Genomic DNA, 19,804 nt, shown 5'->3' with positions numbered 1-19,804 from the left:
CTGGCGAGAAGTTCTGCCCTCTGTGCTCTACACCATAAGATCGCTTCTCTGCAATGCAACCAGTGCGACTCCTCACAAACTAATGTTTGCATTCCCAAGGAAATCCATGTTGAAGATCACTCTTCCAGCATGACTAATGACACCAGGACCAGTCCTGCTGAAAAAGCATGTGAGGAGAAGCAAAGTGGACCCACTGGTCGAGAATGTGCACCTACTGCACACAAATGCCTATGGAGCATACCCGGATGGCAGGGAGGACACGGTCTTGATCAGAGATCTGGCACCTTCAGGAACTGAGGTTCCAAGATCCACAATATGCCTGGAACCTCCAAATATCCCGCACAGGCTTCCAGACAACATGGCTCCAAGGAGCTCCCATCAGATCCAGGATCCCTGAGTCCCACTTTGAATCACACTATCCAAGAATCTCAGGAGGCAAAGGAAGTTCTGGAAGAGCAAAGCCCACCAGTTCTAAGGCGCTCGACCAGAAAAGCCAGGCCCCCTGACAGACTCAACTTGTAAATAATTGTAAAATTTTGTGTCGCTGAACGCGGTCTCTGTTTTCACTCGCAGGTTCTCTCCTGAAGGAAGGGGTGAATGCAGTGAACTGGAATTCACAGCCAACCCCTCCTCTTGGCTCCGCCTGTGTCAGTCCTGATATAAACCTTGTTTTCCCAACTTACTTCCGATTTACCTGAAAACTTTGGCCGTTAGTTGTAAGCATGTTTGTGCTCCTCTTGAGTCTCCGGGTTCTATCAATCACGTTACAGGGGAGTATTTAATGAATTGAAATTCATCAATTTGCAGCTGGACATGTAGTATTGGGTATTAGCAATAGAACTAAAGTACACCAGGAATACCACAAGGTTTTAAAGGATACAAATCTTAAAGTGAATGTTACTGACGAGTTCATGAAATCTTCAATAAGGGCCAAATTAAAATGACCATAGGTGCAAGAGGATGGGACTATAAATGGACATCTGTACTTCATGTAATCCTAGCCTATCTAACTTTTCTGAATAATTCAAGTCCTCCATTCATGTCAAAAAGCTGGTGAAGCACAAAGACAAAGGAGCAAGTACCACTTGCAATCTACATCGAGTCAGTAGATGTTCTGGTTTGGGAGTGGAAGGGCGGGCTTGGAAGAGGATTCTGCTTGAATGAATCTCAAGATATTATTCCTGGGTTTAAGGGCCACACAACTAAATAAACTAAAGGGACATCTTTAAAAAAAAAATCATATTTGATATTGCCTCAAAATTTGAAGGTTGAGGGTAACATCTACATTTTACAACCAACATTAATGCTTTGCTGAAGGCATCCTCCATTTATACAAGGCAGAATATTTTGGATGAGATCTGAAATAAGCCTTTTAATATGTTCCAATATGGATAGTCTACCATAGTTGTCATCTGGGATAGAACTTTGATCCCCAAGGTTCCAGCTCATTAATAATGAAGTACAAGTCCCCTAACTTCGTAAGAAGACTTGCTGGTATTTGATTCGCTTGCCATGTTCAAGCAGCATTTTAGGTTCATAGCTTCAATCATCCAAGTAATCCAGAAGATATTAGCTGTGGACAATCATGTCCAGTTCTAAGTCTCTTCTAAGCAAACATGTCAAAAAAGTTGGAATTTATAATCTTTGATTTGTACAATCTCTCTTGTCCATATGCCCAGACAGAGCTTCTGTTAAATGTCCTTAAATGGCTTGAAAGATGGCAGCTTGCAATGTTAGTTACTTGTACAGAATACAATAGCTTGGGGCATTTGTCTCTGTATATTTAAAAAATATATGGAATTCATTTTTGGCCACCTGTAGGAAATTTAGGAGGGTTATAATGTTTTCGAATCACAGCATATGTTCCTTTCATCTTCCACCATTTTTTTGTTGAACAGGTGAATATTCATCTGAGGGAAAGTTTTATATGGTCTCAGACAACTCCAAGTCTGGAATGGAGTCAAAGACTGAGGAGCAGAAAGTGCCAAAGGAATCTTCAGATCCGGCTGATTGGAAGAAGGATGAAAGTCAGCGGTTTAAGGTTTCAGATTCTTTGCAAGATCAACTGAATGAACTGCAGAAGAGGCAACAATTGCCTGTATCTGATCGCCATGTGTACAAGTATCGCTGCAGTCAGTGTAGTCTAGCTTTCAAGACCATGCAGAAACTTCACATTCATTCTCAGTATCATGCAATCCGGGCTGCCACAATGTGCAGCCTTTGTCAACGCAGCTTCCGCACCTTTCTGGCTTTAAAGAGACATTTAGAAACCAGTCATCCTGAACTCAGCGAATCCGAAATACAACAGATTTGTGGGAGTTACCATGTCAATGGTGAGTTCTGGTCAGAAAATGATGTCATCAGTCAAGACGAACACATGCTGGTACAGGAAATAGATAAAGAAGAAGAAATGGATCAGGATGGGAAAGTCAGTCCAACAGGAAGTGACAGCAGCTCCATTCTAGATGATTTAACCACAGAACCAAAGCGAACGCTGCCTTTCCGCAAAGGTCCAAATTTTACAATGGAGAAGTTTTTAGATCCTTCCCGACCTTACAAATGCACAGTATGTAAAGAATCTTTCACGCAGAAGAACATTCTCTTGGTTCACTATAACTCTGTATCTCATCTGCATAAACTAAAGAAAGTTCTCCAAGAGGCATCAAGTCCAGGTTCCCAAGAATCCAACAATAGCATTGATAACAAGCCCTACAAGTGCAACACGTGTAATGTAGCTTACAGCCAAAGCTCAACACTGGAAATACACATGAGGTCTGTGCTCCACCAGACTAAAGCAAGGGCAGCCAAACTGGAAGCTGGAAATTGTAGCACTGGAAGTGGAAACAATAGTATGACCAGTAGTAGTGGTGGTGGGCCTGCTGCTGGGCAAGTGACTGCAGATTCTCATGGGATGGCTTCAGCTAGTTACAAGGATAATGCAGATATCAAAGAAACAATCAAGAAACAGTTGAGTGACACAACTTCGCCTCAATCTGTCCAGCATCACTCTCAGTCACCAGCCCAGGTCCAAGCCCTGGCACAAATGCATCTGCAGCATGAACTGCAGCAACAAGCTGCTTTCTTTCAGCCTCAGTTTCTAAACCCAGCATTGTTGCCACACTTTCCTATGACAGCTGAAGCTCTGCTGCAGTTACAACAACCGCAGTTTCTGTTTCCTTTTTACCTGCCAGGCACTGAATTCAATCTAAATACAGAGCCAGGTTTGTCTGGTTCAGGGGCCTTCGGAATATCTACAATGACAGGATCATTACTGGATGACTTAAAGCAACAGGTACAAGGGCAACACTTACTGCAAATTCAGCAACAATATAGCCAGCAACACCAAGCTCTTCAGGCACAGCAACTCTCACAGAAACAACAACAGGTGGTAAAACCAGCAAAGCAGGAACAAAACGTTTTGAATTCCACAGAGACCCAGTTAGTAAAAGACACTTATTCCCAGAAAGAAGCCGAGGAACAAATGGAGGTCATAGAAAGCAAGGCACACCATGATTTTATAAGTGAATCTGATGTAACAAAAGAGAATAAAGAGATTAAAAAGCAAAAATCAGTGGAATCGCTTGTTCCTCCTCCTCGTATTCCATCTGGTGCAAGAGGCAACGCAGCAAAGGCTTTATTGGAAAATTTTGGTTTTGAGTTGGTTATCCAGTTTAATGAAAATAAGCAGAAAGTCCAGAAGAGAAGCAAGAATGGTGAGAATGAGAGGGCAGACAAACTAGAATGTGAATCATGTGGCAAACTGTTTTCAAACATCCTTATTCTGAAAAGTCACCAGGAGCACGTTCATTATCAGTTTTTCCCATTTGGCGAATTGGAAATGTTTGCATGTCACTATAGGGAGGCATATGACAAGCTGTACCCCGTCATACCATCCTCACCAGAATCACCTGCACCTCCTCCCCCACCCCCTCCTCCACCCCCTCCTCCTCCCCCCCCACCACCTTCCTCAACAGGGAATGCCAAACTCCAAGCATCTGTCTCATCGCCCTTGCCACCACCCCCTCCTCCTCCACTTCCACCCCCACCTCCTCCTCCTCCTCCTCCTCCTCCTCCTCCTCCACCTTCCTCACAATCCCAGGTTCAGTTGCCTGTGTCTCTAGATCTTCCTCTCTTTCCCCCAGTCATGATGCAGCATTCTTCTTTGCCACCCCAGCTCACAGTACAACTTCCCACCATGGAGTCTTTGTCTGCAGACCTCACCCAGCTCTGCCAACAACAGTTAGGTTTAGATCCAAATTTTTTGAGGCACCACCAGTTCAAACGCCCACGCACAAGAATCACGGATGACCAATTAAAGATCTTGCGGACTTATTTTGATATTAATAATTCACCAACTGAAGAACAGATCCAAGAAATGTCAGAAAAATCAGGACTTCCTCAGAAGGTTATTAAACATTGGTTTCGTAATACCCTTTTTAAAGAGAGGCAGAGAAACAAGGATTCACCATACAATTTCAACAATCCACCTATTACCACCTTGGAAGAATCCAGAAATGATACTTATTTTAGTCCAGGAGAATATTACAGGACAGATGGTACAATAAATAAACGCTCATCCAGGACACGATTCACTGACTACCAGTTGAGGGTTCTGCAGGACTTTTTTGATACTAATGCTTATCCAAAAGATGATGAAATTGAACAGTTATCCACAGTTCTAAACCTACCAACCCGAGTAATTGTTGTGTGGTTCCAAAATGCCCGTCAAAAAGCACGAAAGAGTTTTGAGAACCAAACAGATACTAAAGACAGCGAAAGGAGGGAGCTAACTAACGAACGCTATATTCGAACCAGTAACCTGCAGTATCAATGTAAAAAATGCAATATAGTGTTTCCTCGAATTTTTGACCTAATTACCCATCAGAAAAAACAGTGTTACAAAGATGAAGATGATGAAGGTCAGGATGACAGTCAAACCGAAGATTCAATGGATGCTACAGACCAAATGATGTCGAGCCATTCTGATGCCCCTGGGCCCACAGACTCATCAAAAACTCCAGGAGGAAAAGTGATAGGGTCTGGTTCTAAATCAGGTTCTAGTTCTGGTTCTAGCACTCCTCTGATGCCTTCGCCCAAACTAGAAATGGATAAAAATTCTCCCAAATCTAACCTACCATTAGAGAAACCAAAGCAAGTTGAGACAGCTCAACCCTCTCAAATGGCCAAACCAACACCTTCACCAGAGCTGCAACCATTAGCACCTCAGCAAAAGCAGTCCCAACAGCCAACAGTACGTCCTCATTCACAGCCTCCAAGTACCACCGTGCATCCATCCAGCCCTCTTTCTGTAGCAGTCACCTCTTTGCAGAATAGCCTACCTCCTCAGATGTTACAATACCAGTGTGATCAGTGTAAATATGCCTTTCCAACTTTGGAACTTTGGCAGGAGCACCAGCACATTCATTTTTTGGCAGCCCAAAATCAATTCCTTCATTCACAAATCTTAGATAGATCTTTAGACATGCCCTATATGGTTTTTGATCCAAACAGTCCGCTCATGGGAGGACAGTTGCTTCCTGGACCCCTTGCACAGATATCTTCCCAGACTGGTTCATCAGTTCCAACACCCTCTAATACAGCCTCTGGAACAGTTAAGCGTAAATTGGAAGAGAAAGAAGAAAACAATCAAACTGAAAAGGAAGGCTCAAATTGCAGTGACGAGCCACATCGTGATAAAAGGCTTCGAACAACAATTACCCCAGAACAACTCGAGGTGCTGTATGAAAAGTATTTGTTAGATTCTAATCCCACTCGAAAAATGTTGGATCACATTTCGAATGAAGTAGGCCTAAAGAAGCGTGTAGTTCAGGTCTGGTTTCAGAACACCAGGGCTCGTGAAAGAAAGGGCCAATTTCGTGCTCTAGGTCCAAGTCAGTCTCACAGAAGATGTCCTTTTTGTCGAGCACTTTTTAAAGCAAAAACAGCACTTGAAACACACATTCGTTCTCGACATTGGCATGAGGCGAAACAAGCAGGCTACAGTCTCCCCCCGAGCCCAATCATGCCACAAGACGATGAGAGCGAAAGCCCACAGAAAGATAATTATTTTGAATTTCCAACATTACTTTTTTCAAAGATGGATGCATTAAGTGAAAATGATCAATCTACGGTTTCCACACCTGTGAGTAAAACAGCAGACATGTCACCAAAACACCTTCTGAGCCCTTCATTATTCAAATCGGAATGCAATGAAGATACAGAGTGCCCAAACATGGCTCCTGCTGTTGTCAGTTTTGATCTGAATAAGACAGATTATGATGAAACGTCGTCTGTTAATACAGCTCTAAGTGATGGAAGTACAGGAGATGAAGGGAACCATGAAAATGAAAACCTCACAGGTAGCACATCAGAGAATAAAGCTCCTGAGTCTACAGATGATCCAAAAGGATCAATAGCTGGAGATCAATTGTCAATGACAATTGCAACTCCTGCAATTGACTATTATGATGAGAGACTTTCTGTAAGCTTACCTAGTCCTTCTCTAAGCTTCATATCAAAGGAAAATGATCTGGATGACAGTGTTGACCGAAGTGAGACATCGAGTTTAGCTGATCCATGTTCTCCCAGTCCATTTGGGAGCCATGCTAGCCTCAAGTCATCAAGATCCAATGAACGCCCTGGTCATAAACGCTTCAGAACACAAATGAGTAATCTTCAACTTAAACTCCTAAAGTCTTGCTTCACTGATTACAGGACACCAACAATGCAAGAATGTGAGCTTCTTGGCAACGAAATTAATTTGCCCAAAAGAGTTGTCCAGGTCTGGTTTCAGAACGCTCGAGCCAAGGACAAAAAAATAAAGCTGAATATGGCAAAGTCATTCATGATGAATCAAAGTGGAACTGATGGACAGAGAACAGAATGTTCATTATGTGGTGTAATGTACACTGCCCGTTTGTCTATCAGAGATCACATTTTCTCACAACAGCACATCAATAAAGTGAAAGAAACAGTAGGGTGTCAGCTAGATAAAGAGAAGGACTATCTCACTCCAACAACTGTCCGACAGTTGATGGCTCAACAAGAGCTGGATCGTCTGAAGAAGGCCACAGATGCATTGGGAATTACATCACAACAGCAAGTACTGCATCAGCAAAGTGTACTGGAAAATAACACATTGCATGGTCTCAATGCTTCAACGTCTTATTCTGGCCTCCCAGGCCTTTCTTCAGTTATTCTACCTGGCGTAAACGGTCCTGCTTCACTGCCTGGTTTTCCACAAAATTCAACTGGTAAGTTACTAGATTGCATTTTTATTTCAAAATACTGAGTTGACTCAATTTGTGAATACAATTTCAGGGTTTTAAATGTGGACAGAAAACAATTTAAAATCATCCATATTGAGTGCCCTAAGTTGGCATAGTTATCATTTACTAGATCTTGTGTGGCTCCCATAGAGAGGTGGAAAGAGGGTGAGGGAGAAAAAGTTGGAGCACATGACACAATGGTTCTTTAAGACATTACATCTCAAATGTAGAACTGTAATAAAATGCCCACCCTTTCACCCTGGGAATGGTACAAGAATTCAAGAAATAAGATACAAGAGTGAGGAGGTGGAATTAAAATAATATATTTAAGCTTCACCATAAGAATTAATACATTTCTTCTGAAAATAACGGCTAGTTATGAATACTTTAGATATACTGTGAATATAATGAAGAGAAAATTATTGCTGTACATCTCATTGAATTAGTTTTGAAGGAGGTTAAGGCTTTGCTAAATATATGTGAATATAACATGAGAAATACTCATGTTATTTGTGAAGTGGAAAGAGATAATTAATATTATTGTATGAAGAAAGCAGACGTTTAAATTATTTTACATTATAGAAATTATCTTAAATATTCTTGCATTATTACTTTGGGAGAATGGAACAAAGGGGATCAAATGTATTTTGCAAAGATAGATTTAATAAGGTAAGTGCTTTTTGGTAAATGATGAATTAATGTGACAATTCAGTTGCACAGGTGGTTTGAAGACACCCTTACAGCTTCAGCAGGATGGGTTCAGTCTTGATCTCTGGTTCTGTCAGTGTGAAGATTACAAATTTGCTCTCTGGCCAGGTGGGTTTTCTTGGGATGTTCTGTTATATTCCAGCACCTCAAACACATGTAGGTTGGTAGGATAATTGGCCCCTGTAAACTGAGTGCAGGTGAGTGGTTGAATCTGGGAGTTGACGGGAATGAATGGAGAATAGGTTTTCTGGATAATCAGTGGGGATTGGGATTGCTCTGAGAGCTGGCATAGATTTGATTTTGCTTCCTTCTCCATTATATTGGAAATAAGGTAACATTATAGGGCAAGGCAGTTAAAAGGTTTGGAGCTGGAAATTATTAATGGCAAAGATTAAATAGACCCAGGGTCAGCACAGAATGAAGAGCTGGAGCGCTATTCTGACACACAAGTTACAGGAAATCATAATGCATAGTGATGGGAATATTTTTCAGAAACAAAATGGACAGACCAAGAATTACCAAAGAAGATGATAAAACTACTGGCTATTTCATAGAGGTAATGAGGAACTGTTACTTAATGCAACATGTAAAGCAGATATTGAAAGTCTGCTGCATTACATTAAGAAATATAGGTGAACTGATTAACAACTTGATTTTGAATCGGGTTCTAGAATTCATTAAAAACTATATAGTTGTATCTCATGTTGTAAAACTAGTTAAACAATATAAATAAGAATGAGGGTACAGATGTTTAAAATATCAGGCTTTGGACATCCATCTTCATTTTCTCTCCAAGCAAGAATTAAACACTTTGCCTGCATGTTATTTCCTCAGGTGCACTATTAAACATATGTTACAGGTAGTAAAGGAAATGTAAAGCTTTACATGTTATTAAAGATGATACTCAAACTACAATTGTTAGTCTAATCAAGTATTTCCTGAAATGCAAAGAAAGTATACGTGCAAAACTTTCCAAACATGCCATGCTCATCACATAAATGGAGCAAATAAATTAATCACCTCGGGGAAGAAATAGAAATGTACAAGACAACATAGATCCAGAGAGTGCTGGAGATGAGAAGCTGGACGTGGACAAAGCCATTCCAAAGGAAGAGGAAATCTTTAGTCTTAACAAATGGTAAATGGCTTGATTTTTTAACAACCATTTTCTAATGTCTTATAAACACTATTCATAACAATTACACTGGACAACAATTTTTTTTTCCCAAAAGGTTTGCTTCCTGAAAAAAAAGGGGATTATGATAGACAACTTCAAAATGAACACAGGAAGTTGGAGAAACATTAAATTAGGTGGGATTGAATTTAACATGTTTAATCGCATAATGAAACTCCAAGATTGTCAGCACAGGTTGCACAGCAAATGTAAGGAGCCCAGGGTTGGTCTTGATCACCAATTTTACAACTGAAGTAGAGCTCATAGATTTTCCTAATAAATGAAGTCATGCTGCATGTTTAAACCTTAACCATATACACACCACAAATGTAACAGAATGTATAACAGCCGTTGAGACATTGGCGAGATATTTCTGCTGTATTGAATCTTCTTGAAGACAATAAATGCTATTAAGTACTCACTATGCTATTGCCTGAAGAAAATTTGCATGTGCGTTCAGTCCGTAGCAATGTAATGCACAACATCTGAATATGTGAGCTGCATTCATAGCCTGTCTACTTCTATCCAGACTAAGCATGACCAGGCCTCATTCAACATTTCCATACCACCTGCACTGAGTGCATGCCCAGGCATGCTTCGACTGACCAAAACAGCTTGTTTTGTGGGCAATATACTAGTAGATTAAAATATATGACTGGACATCACAAAAATAGGTTATATTATAAATTTTTGTGATCAGCAGCCCAAAATTCATAAAATACACCCAAAAATGTTCAGGAAGCAAAATCTTTGTTGTCCAGCCTACTGACTGCAACCTGCAAAAATTATTAAGTGGGTAAAAATAATGTTTTTTTTTAAATATTCCTTAAGTACTGAAATAATGTTAATAATTTTATACAACTTTTTTGAATTTTTTATAATACTACATCTGTATTACATGTACTAGTTTTTCATATTTGTCCTTTGTCTACAGATAACACACCACTTCTACCTACAAAATCAAAGATGCAAATATCTCAGAAACATTCACTTAAGACACAAGATGATATATTATCACAAGACAAGAATTCGTCATTGAATCTATGCCAACTAAAGAACAGATTATCTTGTGTAGTAAAGTTTTACCTGTCACTACATTACACATTCACCTAATATTATGAAATGGTATATTTGTAACAACAGACTAGGAGAATAAATAATCATACATGACCAATCCAACTATTTATTTACCACCAACACTCTAGGGCCTTTCAGAGGATGACGTGGATAATATGAAGTACAAAAACCCAGATGAACAGTGGCACAATAATAAATTAATTGTTATGAATGTAAGGCATTAGAAAGTTGTTGTGATAAAATTATCTCAATGATTCAGCGAAGAGAGGGGTGTGCCACGTGATGACATGGGGTTAGACTGGTAATCGCTGCTCTCCTCAAAAAAGTTGAGAAAAAATGACAAAAAAGACTAAAAGTTACAGAAAGTATAAGAAAGAGCTGTCCAAAGATATACAAAGGCATCAACATGCCACTGAAGAAAGCTAAAGGCCTTACTGCAATATAAGAAAAGGAAGAGAGGCCTACCTTGAGAAAGGATCTTAGAGCTGTTCGTAAGGTAGTATCCAAAGGAGAGAGGCCAGAAGCTGGCGAGACCTTAGACACTGCTGCACAAGGTCTCCACTGACAATGGCCACCGACATCGAGTGAAGAAGTGATTGACTTATGCGCAACTCCTCGCGCAGGCACAGAGCGCACAAAAAAGTGGAGGAAATTTTAAAAAGATACAAGATACTCACAGCTCCAGCAATCAAGAGGAGGACCTGGAAAAGCAAAGGAAAGATCAAAAACTATCTACAAATCAAGAAAAAAGCAGAGAAAGGTGCAGAAGTTTCTTTATCTTCAGGGGAAATGAAGCAATTTTTAGATTCTTTCCGACAATCTATGGAAGTATTAACTGATGAAGTAAGGAAGAATGGTGACAAGGTTGAAAGATTAATGCAACAAATTGATACAAGGTTTGAAATAGTGGATGGGAAAGTTAAAGGAAATGAATTTGAGATTCAAAATATTAAAGATCAAATGAAGAAAAAACAACCAGAAGCTGCTGCCAAGAATGATCAGTTAATGCAAAAAATAGACATTTTGGAAAATTTAAGTAGACGGAATGACATCAGGATTTTTGGACTTAAAGAAGAGGATGAAGGTCAAGATATGAAAATTTTTTTGCAACGATGGATACCAGAATCTTTGGGTCGGGCCAAATTTCATGGAGATTTGGAGATTGAGCGACCCCATAGGGCATTGAGACCTAAACTCAGCCTGACCATAGGTCCCATTTAATACTTGTCAGATTCCTTTGATATGAAGAAAGAGAGAAGATTTTGGAGTTGGCAGTGAAACAAGCTAAAGAAAGACCATCACCTTTGATTTGTAATGGAAATATGATTTTCTTTTATCCAGACATAAGTTTTGATTTGTTAAAAAAAGAAAAGAGTTTAATCCAGTTCTAGATGTGCTATGGGAAAAAGGCTATGTCTTTGTTTAAGATAGCCTGCTGTACTGAAAGTATTTGTCCCAGGTGGGAGAAATAGATTTTTTACAGAGCCTAATGAAGCAAAGGTAGATGCCAAATCATTGCCTGACAAAGACTAACAGGTGGTTGCTGATACCTGAACTAATTACATAACTGATAAAATGTTACTGTAACTGAAATTACATTGTGTTTGAGAGAGTTTAAAGGTGGAGGAAGGTTTAACCTGTAATGTACATGATTTATTATATTTTGATAAAATCAATGGATTATGACACCTGTTGGAAAAACGATAGCAAGAGATGGTATGGTATATCGAGCGAGTTAGTGGGGAATATGATGCTGACCACTGCAGAATCATGGGCACAAATGTGCTATTTTTTGTATCCCATATAGGTCAGGGAATTAGAGACGTTTTACCATCATGCGCCTCTGGGGTTTTTCTTTACTTTCTTCCTCTTACTTCTCTTCATTACCTTTCTTTTTTTTGTTCTAAGCCTGGAATGAATGTAATATGTTATATAAGGAGTATTGGGGTGAACGGGCTGGGGGGACGGGAAGAAAACATTTGATGGACATATGGTCTTTCTTTCTTTCTTTGGCTTGGCTTAGCGGACGAAGATTTATGGAGGGGTAATGTCCACGTCAGCTGCAGGGTCGTTTGTGGCTGACAAGTCTGATGCAGGGCAGGCAGACACGGTTGCAGCGGTTGCAAGGGAAAATTGGTTGGTTGGGGTTGGGTTTTGGGTTTTTCCTCCTTTGTCTTTTGTCAGTGAGGTGGGCTCTGCGGTCTTCTTCCAAGGAGGTTGCTGCCCACCGAACTGTGAGGCGCCAAGATGCACGGTTTGAGGTGATATCAGCCCACTGGTGGTGGTCAATGTGGCAGGCACATATGGTCTAATACTGGTGCTTAATAGCAGGGAAATTGAACTATATTTATATTAACAGAATTCAGAATCTGATAAAGAGAAAAAGGTTATTAAGTTATATGGAAAAAAAACTCAAGAGGATGTAGCTTTTTTACAAGAAACTCATTTAATGGAAATAGGACATGCAAAATTAAAGAAGGATTGGGTAGGAATGGTATTGTCTTTTTCATTTAACTCTAAAACCAGAGGGGTAGCAATATTAATAAATAAAAGTTTACCAATTAAAATATTGGATACATCTGTTGATAAAACAGGAAGATATGTGATGATAAATTGTAAAATTTATTCAGAATATTGGACATTGATGAATATATACGCACCGAATATAGGTGATGGAAAATTCATACAAGATGTTTTTATGCAATAAGTCAATGCAAAGGGGAAAATTAAAGGAGACTTTAATTTTACTTCTGATTTGAAGTTGGTTAGATCAGGTTAAAAACAAAGTAATTAAAACTGAATCTTATGAATGAAATGAAACTCATTGATAGTTGGAGGAAGATGCATCCTGGTATTAGGGATGATTCATTTTATTCCTTTAGACATAAGACATATTCATGTATAGATATGTTTTTAATCTCTTCTCAACTACAAGCAAGCATTCAAAAGATTGAATATCAAGGAAGAATATCTGACCATTCACCTTTAGTTATGTCAATTGTATTGGAAGAGCAAAATATAGGTTATAGATGGAGGTTTAATACTGCATTGTTAAAAAGGCAAGATTTTTGTAAATTTATAAAAGAGCAGATAATTCTTTTTCTAAACACTAATGAACACTCTGTAACCAATAAATTTGTGATTTGGAACTCTATGAAGACTTATTTAAGAGGTCAAATAATATGTTATACAGCCAAAATTTAAAAAAAAATGTCTGAAGTGAACCAATTGGAAAAATAAATAATAAAGTTGGAAAAATAATTAAAGAATCAAGTGAATGATAAGAAACAAAGAACATTGGAATTTTTAAAAAAAATTAATAAAATGCAAACATATAAAGTGGAGAGAGATACAAGGCAAACGACAAAAATATTATGAGTTGGGAGACAGAGCCCATAAGTTTTATAATAACAGCCATGAAAGAGGAATTGGCTTATCTTACTTATAAAACACAATGTATTAATGATGTTTTCATGAAATTTTATAATTATATCAATCGGAATATTTGAAGGATGGATATAAAATAGATGAATACTCATCACACATTATATTTCCGGAATTAAATATTGAGGAAAAGATTGTATTAACAAACTCTTTCACTGTTACAGAAATATATGATATATTGATATCTTTAACAAATAATAAGGCTCCAGGAGAACATGGTTTCTCTCCGGAGTTTTACAAAGAATTTGAAGAGTTATTGATCCATTTACTTATGGGATTGCTAAATCAAATGAATGACTCCTATGATTTACCAGAGTTGTTAAAAATAGCATTAATAACAGTCATTCCAAAAAAAAAGGAAGGATCTTTTGCTTCCATCTTCACATAGACCAATATCATTATTGAATACAGATTATAAAATTTTGTCTAAATTATTAGCTAATAGATAACTAAATGTTCATCTAAATTGATAAATATGGACCAAACAGGTTTCATCAAGAATAGAAGATCATATGATAATATCAAGTTTTAAGTTTATTAAATGCAGCTCAAAAAAGAAAAATATTATCAGTAGCTTTGTCTTAGATGCAGAAAAAGCATTTGATAGATTAGAATGGGACTATTTATTTAAAGTATTGAAGGTTTTTGGAATTCCAATAAATTTTATAAATTGGACAAGGGCATTATATAATCGCTCAAAGGCTCTTTCTCTTTGGCTTGGCTTCGCGGACGAAGATTTATGCAGGGGGTAAATGTCCACGTCAGCTGCAGGCTCGTTTGTGGATGACAAGTCTGATGCGGGGCAGGCAGACATGGTTGCAGCGGTTGCAGGGGAAAATTTGTTGGTTGGGTTGGGTGTTGGGTTTTTCCTCCTTTGTCTTTTGTCAGTGAGGTGGGCTCTGTGGTCTTCTTCAAAGGAGGTTGCTGCCCGCTGAACTGTGAGGCACCAAGATGCACGGTTTGAGGCGATATTAGCCCACTGGCGGTGGTCAATGTGGCAGGCACCAAGAGATTTCTTTAGGCAGTCCTTGTACCTCTTCTTTGGTGCACCTCTGACATGATGGCCAGTGGCGAGCTCGCCATATAACACGATCTTGGGAAGGCGATGGTCCTCCATTCTGGAGACGTGATCTACCCAGCGCAGTTGGATCTTCAACAGCGTGGATTCGATGCTGTTGGCCTCTGCCATCTCGAGTACTTCGATGTTAGGGATGAAGTCGCTCCAATGAATGTTGAGGATAGAACGGAGACATCGCTGGTGGAAGCGTTCTATGAGCCATAGGTGATGCCGGTAGAGGACCCATGATTCGGAGCCGAACAGGAGTGTGGGTATGACAACGGCTCTGTATACGCTAATCTTTGTGTGTTTCTTCAGGTGGTTGTTTTTCCAGACACTTTTGTGTAGTCTTCCAAAGGCGCTATTTGCCTTGGCGAGTCTGTTGTCTACCTCCTTGTCGATCCTTGCATCCGATGAAATGGTGCAGCCGAGATAGGTAAACTGGTTGACCGTTTTGAGTTTTGTGTGCCCGATGGAGATGTGGGGGGGCTGGTAGTCATGGTGGGCAGCTGACTGATGGAGGACCTCAGTTTTCTTCAGGCTTACTTCCAGGCCAAACATTTTGGCAGTTTCCGCAAAACAGGACGTCAAGCACTGAAGAGCTGGCTCTGAATGGGCAACTAAAGCGGCATCGTCTGCAAAGAGTAGTTCATGGACAAGTTGCTCTTGTGTCTTGGTGTGAGCTTGCAGGCGCCTCAGATTGAAGAGACTGCCATCCATGTGGTACCGGATGTAAACAGCGTCTTCATTGTTGAGGTCTTTCATGGCTTGGTTCAGCATCATGCTGAAGAAGATTGAAAAGAGGGTTGGTGCGAGAACGCAGCCTTGCTTTACGCCATTGTTAATGGAGAAGGGTTCAGAGAGCTCATTGCTGTATCTGACCCGAACTTGTTGGTTTTCGTGCAGTTGGATAACCATGTTGAGGAACTTTGGGGGGCATCCGATGCGCTCTAGTATCTGCCAAAGCCCTTTCCTGCTCACGGTGTCGAAGGCTTTGGTGCGGTCAACAAAGGTGATGTAGAGTCCTTTGTTTTGTTCTCTGCACTTTTCTTGGAGCTGTCTGAGGGCAAAGACCATGTCAGTAGTTCCTCTGTTTGTGTGAAAGCCGCACTGTGATTCTGGGAGAACATTCTCGGTGACACTAGGTATTATTCTATTTAGGAGAATCCTAGCGAAGATTTTGCCTGCAATGGAGAGCAGCGTGATTCCCCTGTAGTTTGAGCAGTCTGATTTCTTGCCTTTGTTTTTGTACAGGGTGATGATGATGGCATCACAAATGTCCTGAGGCAGTTTTCCTTGGTCCCAACAAAGCTTGAAAAACTCATGCAGTTTGGCATGCAGAGCTTTGCCGCCAGCCTTCCAGACCTCTGGGGGGATTCCATCCATACCTGCTGCTTTGCCAATTTTCAGTTGTTCAATTGCCTTATATGTCTCTTCCCAGGTGAGGACCTCATCCAGCTCTAGCCTTAGGGGCTGTTGAGGGAGCTGGAGCAGGGAGGAATCTTGGACTGAGCGGTTGGCACTGAAAAGAGATTGGAAGTCTTCTGACCATCGGTTGAGGATGGAGATCTTGTCGCTGAGGAGGACTTTGCCGTCTGAGCTGCGCAGCGGGCTTTGGACTTGGGGTGAGGGGCCGTACACAGCCTTTAGAGCCTCGTAAAAACCCCTGAAATCGCCAATGTCCACGCTGAGCTGGGTTCATTTGGCGAGGCTAGTCCACCACTCATTTTGGTTCTCCTGGAGTTTGTGCTGAAGATGGCTGCATGCGTGACGGAAGGCTTGTTTCTTCTCTGGACAGGGCGGCTTTGTAAGGTGAGCCTGGTGGGCAGCTCGCTTCTTTGCCAGCAGCTCCTGGATTTCCTGGCTGTTTTCGTCGAACCAGTCCTTGTTTTTCCTGGAGGAGAAGCCCAGTACCTCTTCAGTGGATTGCAGTATGGTAGTCTTCAGCTGATCCCAGAGGGTTTCAGGGGACCAGTCCATGAGGTGGATTGCATCCTCGAGCTTTGCTTTGAGGTTTGCCTGGAAGTTTCCTCTCACTTCGTCTGACTGCAGGTTTCCAACATCGAACCTCTTTCTGGGGGCTTTACTGTTCCTGGGCTTTGGCTTGAAGTGAAGGTTGAGCTTGCAGCGAACCAGCCGGTGGTCAGTGTGGCATTCCGCGCTGGGCATGACCCTGGTGTGGAGCACATCTCGTTTGTCTCTTTCTCGCACCAGGACGAAGTCCAGGAGGTGCCAGTGTTTGGATCGGGGATGCATCCAGATGTTTTTCTACTGAAAAAGGGTGTTTGTAATGACAAGCCGCTGTTCTGCGCAGAGCTCCAACAGGAGGCGCCCATTGTCGTTGCACTTGCCGACACCATGCTTGCCCAGGATTCCTGGCCAGGTTTCTGAGTCTTTGCCGACGCGAGCGTTGAAGTTGCCAAGGATGACAACCTTGTTGGCTGTAGGGGTGCGTTGAATGAGGTTGTGCAGGTCAGTGTAGAACTTGTCCTTTTCTGCTGGTTCCGCCTGGAGGGTTGGAGCATAGACACTGATGACGGTGATGCGACGCTTGTTTTGAAGGGGGAGTCGCATGGACATGATCCGGTCCGAGTGGCCTGTCGGGAGGTTTTCGAGTTTGGAGGCAATGGAGTTCTTGACCATGAAGCCTACACCAGATAGGCGTCGTTCATCCATAGGCTTGCCAGACCAGTAGAGTGTGTAGCCCGCGCCGTGTTCTTGGAGGCTGCCTACATCTGCAAGACGGACTTCACTGAGAGCGGCTATGTCGATGTCAAGTCTGAGGAGTTCATGTGCAATGAGGGCAGACCGATGTTCAGGTCTGTCGGCCTTGTCTAGCATGGTTCTGATGTTCCAGCATGCTATCTTGAGTTTGTGAGCATCTTTTGAGGGGGAGGACGTGGAGGGGGAGGACGTGGAGGGGGAGGACGTGGAGGGGGAGGACGTGGAGGGGGAGGACGTGGAGGGGGAGGACGTGGAGGGGGAGGACGTGGACCTGTCCTCGGGCCTGCGCAAAGGAGCATATGAAACATATACTTAAAGTATGGAATGGAATCCATGTAGAAAGAGGAATGAAGAATTACCAAATAGCCAAAATGTTACTAAAGCCAAATCCTTTAATTCCTTTTACAATTAACAATTTATTTTTTGATACTTGGCATAATTGTGGAATATAAAGGATTGTTTTTAAAAGAAAAAAGCTTTTGACCAATTGAAATACAAATATAATATACCAATTTTTTTTCTTATTATTAACATAAATCATATTTAAAAAAGAAAGTTAGGATTGAATTTTGAACTAAGTCAATTTGAATATTTACAAAGTGATATGTTTATTAAAAGTTTTATTACTAATATGTATATAAAATTGCAAGAGACTGCAGAAAAAAGATCTATTTAAATCTAAATTGCGATGGGAAAGAGATTTAAATATACAAATTCAAGAAGTATGGTCAAAACTATGTTCTGAAAATGTAAGTTACACAATTAATGTCAGATATCAAATGGTACAATTTAACATTTTACATAAATGATTATACTCCACATAAATTACATGGACTTAATTCAAATTGCTCTGATCAATATTCTAGATGTAATAAAGAGGTAGGAACCTTTTTACGTGCAGTATGGCAATGTGAAAAAGTAGAAAAATTTTGGGAAGATACGAGTAATTTACTGGGACAAATTATGAAGATACAAGTTCTGAAAGATCCCAAAATATTTTTGTTATGTGATATTCATGATTTGAAGTTAGATATTTATCAGAGAAAGTTTTTAAAAAAAAAGTCGGCTAAAAGGAGGAACAGATAGGTTACAGTGGGCAATCGTGGGTAACATAACATAACAATTACAGCACGGAAACAGGCCATTAGGCCCTTCTAGTCCGCACCGAACCAAACACCCCTTTCTAGTCCCACCTCCCTGCACAATGCCCATAACCCTCCATCTTCTTCTCATCCATATACCTGTCCAACCTTTTCTAAAATAATGCAATTGACTCCGCCGCCACTATTTCTCCCGGAAGATCATTCCACACGGCTACCACTCTCTGAGTAAAGAAGTTCCCCCTCATGTTACCTCTAAACCTCTGCCCCTTAATTCTTAAGCAATAGCAAAGAAATGCATGGCGGTAATGTGGAAATTAGACAATAATGTGGGATTGAATAGATGGCAAATGGAATTACAAAATTGTATTCTGTTGGAAAAAATAACGTATAATTTATGGAATCAACCAGAAAAATTTTAGAAGATTTGGAAACCTTATATGGATTTCATTGGTAAGAATTCATCTATGGCGTCCGGTGCTCCCACTCCAACTCACCCTGGATATTTTAAGGTTTAAGATTGTATTTGTACATTTGAAATTTAATTAATCAATGAATAATATATGATAAATTCAGGTAGGTTTTTTTCCTATTTTTTTTGGATAGGGATGGGTTCAAGCAGTAGGTAGACAATGGTAAATCTAGAAACATCAGTGCTTACCTCAGAGATTCACAGCAAATACAAGGAGATCAACTCTCGCCCAAGTTGGCTTGTTGTGGATTTGAACTAATTCACTCCAGTGCTCGCTCTAGAGAGCTACAAAAACCTTTTTACACTATTACTCAATGACAAAATTAGCCCTCAATGTTTAGTCATAGTCTAAGGTAGTTTTGAATGCAAGTTACAGCTTCGCCTAAGTTTTCCACTTAATTATTTTAAATTCATAGTTTTATGTAGATTATGAAATGTCAGAAAATTGCATCAATTTTTTTTAACTGATTGCAACTCCTTTTATTGCTACTTTATTGATATAGTTGATTACTACCTTCAAATGAATAATGTTTAGTTTTTAAATATGAATAAGAGAACCTGAAAGACACTATACATAAAAAAAGTGAACAATACAAAACATGTTTCTCTGTTACGGTTCAGAACTTGCTTAAGTTAATAACATCTATATTACACTTATTATTCAATGATAAAAAGTATCTATACTGTATTGGAAGGATTACATAGTATAAAGTGTTTGATAGGCTTAGATCAATTTCATCCTTACAATATTTCAATTAACCCATTTAATTTAATTGGTTG

General features: G+C 40.2%; 1 protein-coding gene across 4 annotated transcripts in view; it reads left to right on the top strand.

The window, feature by feature from the left end:
* zfhx4 (zinc finger homeobox 4) overlaps window positions 1-19,804 on the top strand; it is a 267,394-nt gene that overhangs the window by 242,924 nt on the left and 4,666 nt on the right. For 3 of the 4 annotated variants that reach the window (XM_069921170.1, XM_069921169.1, XM_069921168.1), the window contains exon 9: window positions 1,899-7,253. In XM_069921170.1, the coding sequence (XP_069777271.1) occupies window positions 1,899-7,253 (5,355 nt within the window). Of the gene's footprint in view, window positions 1-1,898; window positions 7,254-10,084; window positions 10,354-19,804 lie in introns of those variants that run through there. The other variant, XM_069921171.1, reaches the window with a different exon arrangement.

The sequence above is a fragment of the Narcine bancroftii genome, chromosome 2, assembly GCF_036971445.1.
Source record: "Narcine bancroftii isolate sNarBan1 chromosome 2, sNarBan1.hap1, whole genome shotgun sequence".
NCBI classification, from domain to species: domain Eukaryota; kingdom Metazoa; phylum Chordata; class Chondrichthyes; order Torpediniformes; family Narcinidae; genus Narcine; species Narcine bancroftii.
Note: the sequence above shows the minus strand (reverse complement) of the source record. Positions and strands in the feature narration are given on the sequence as shown.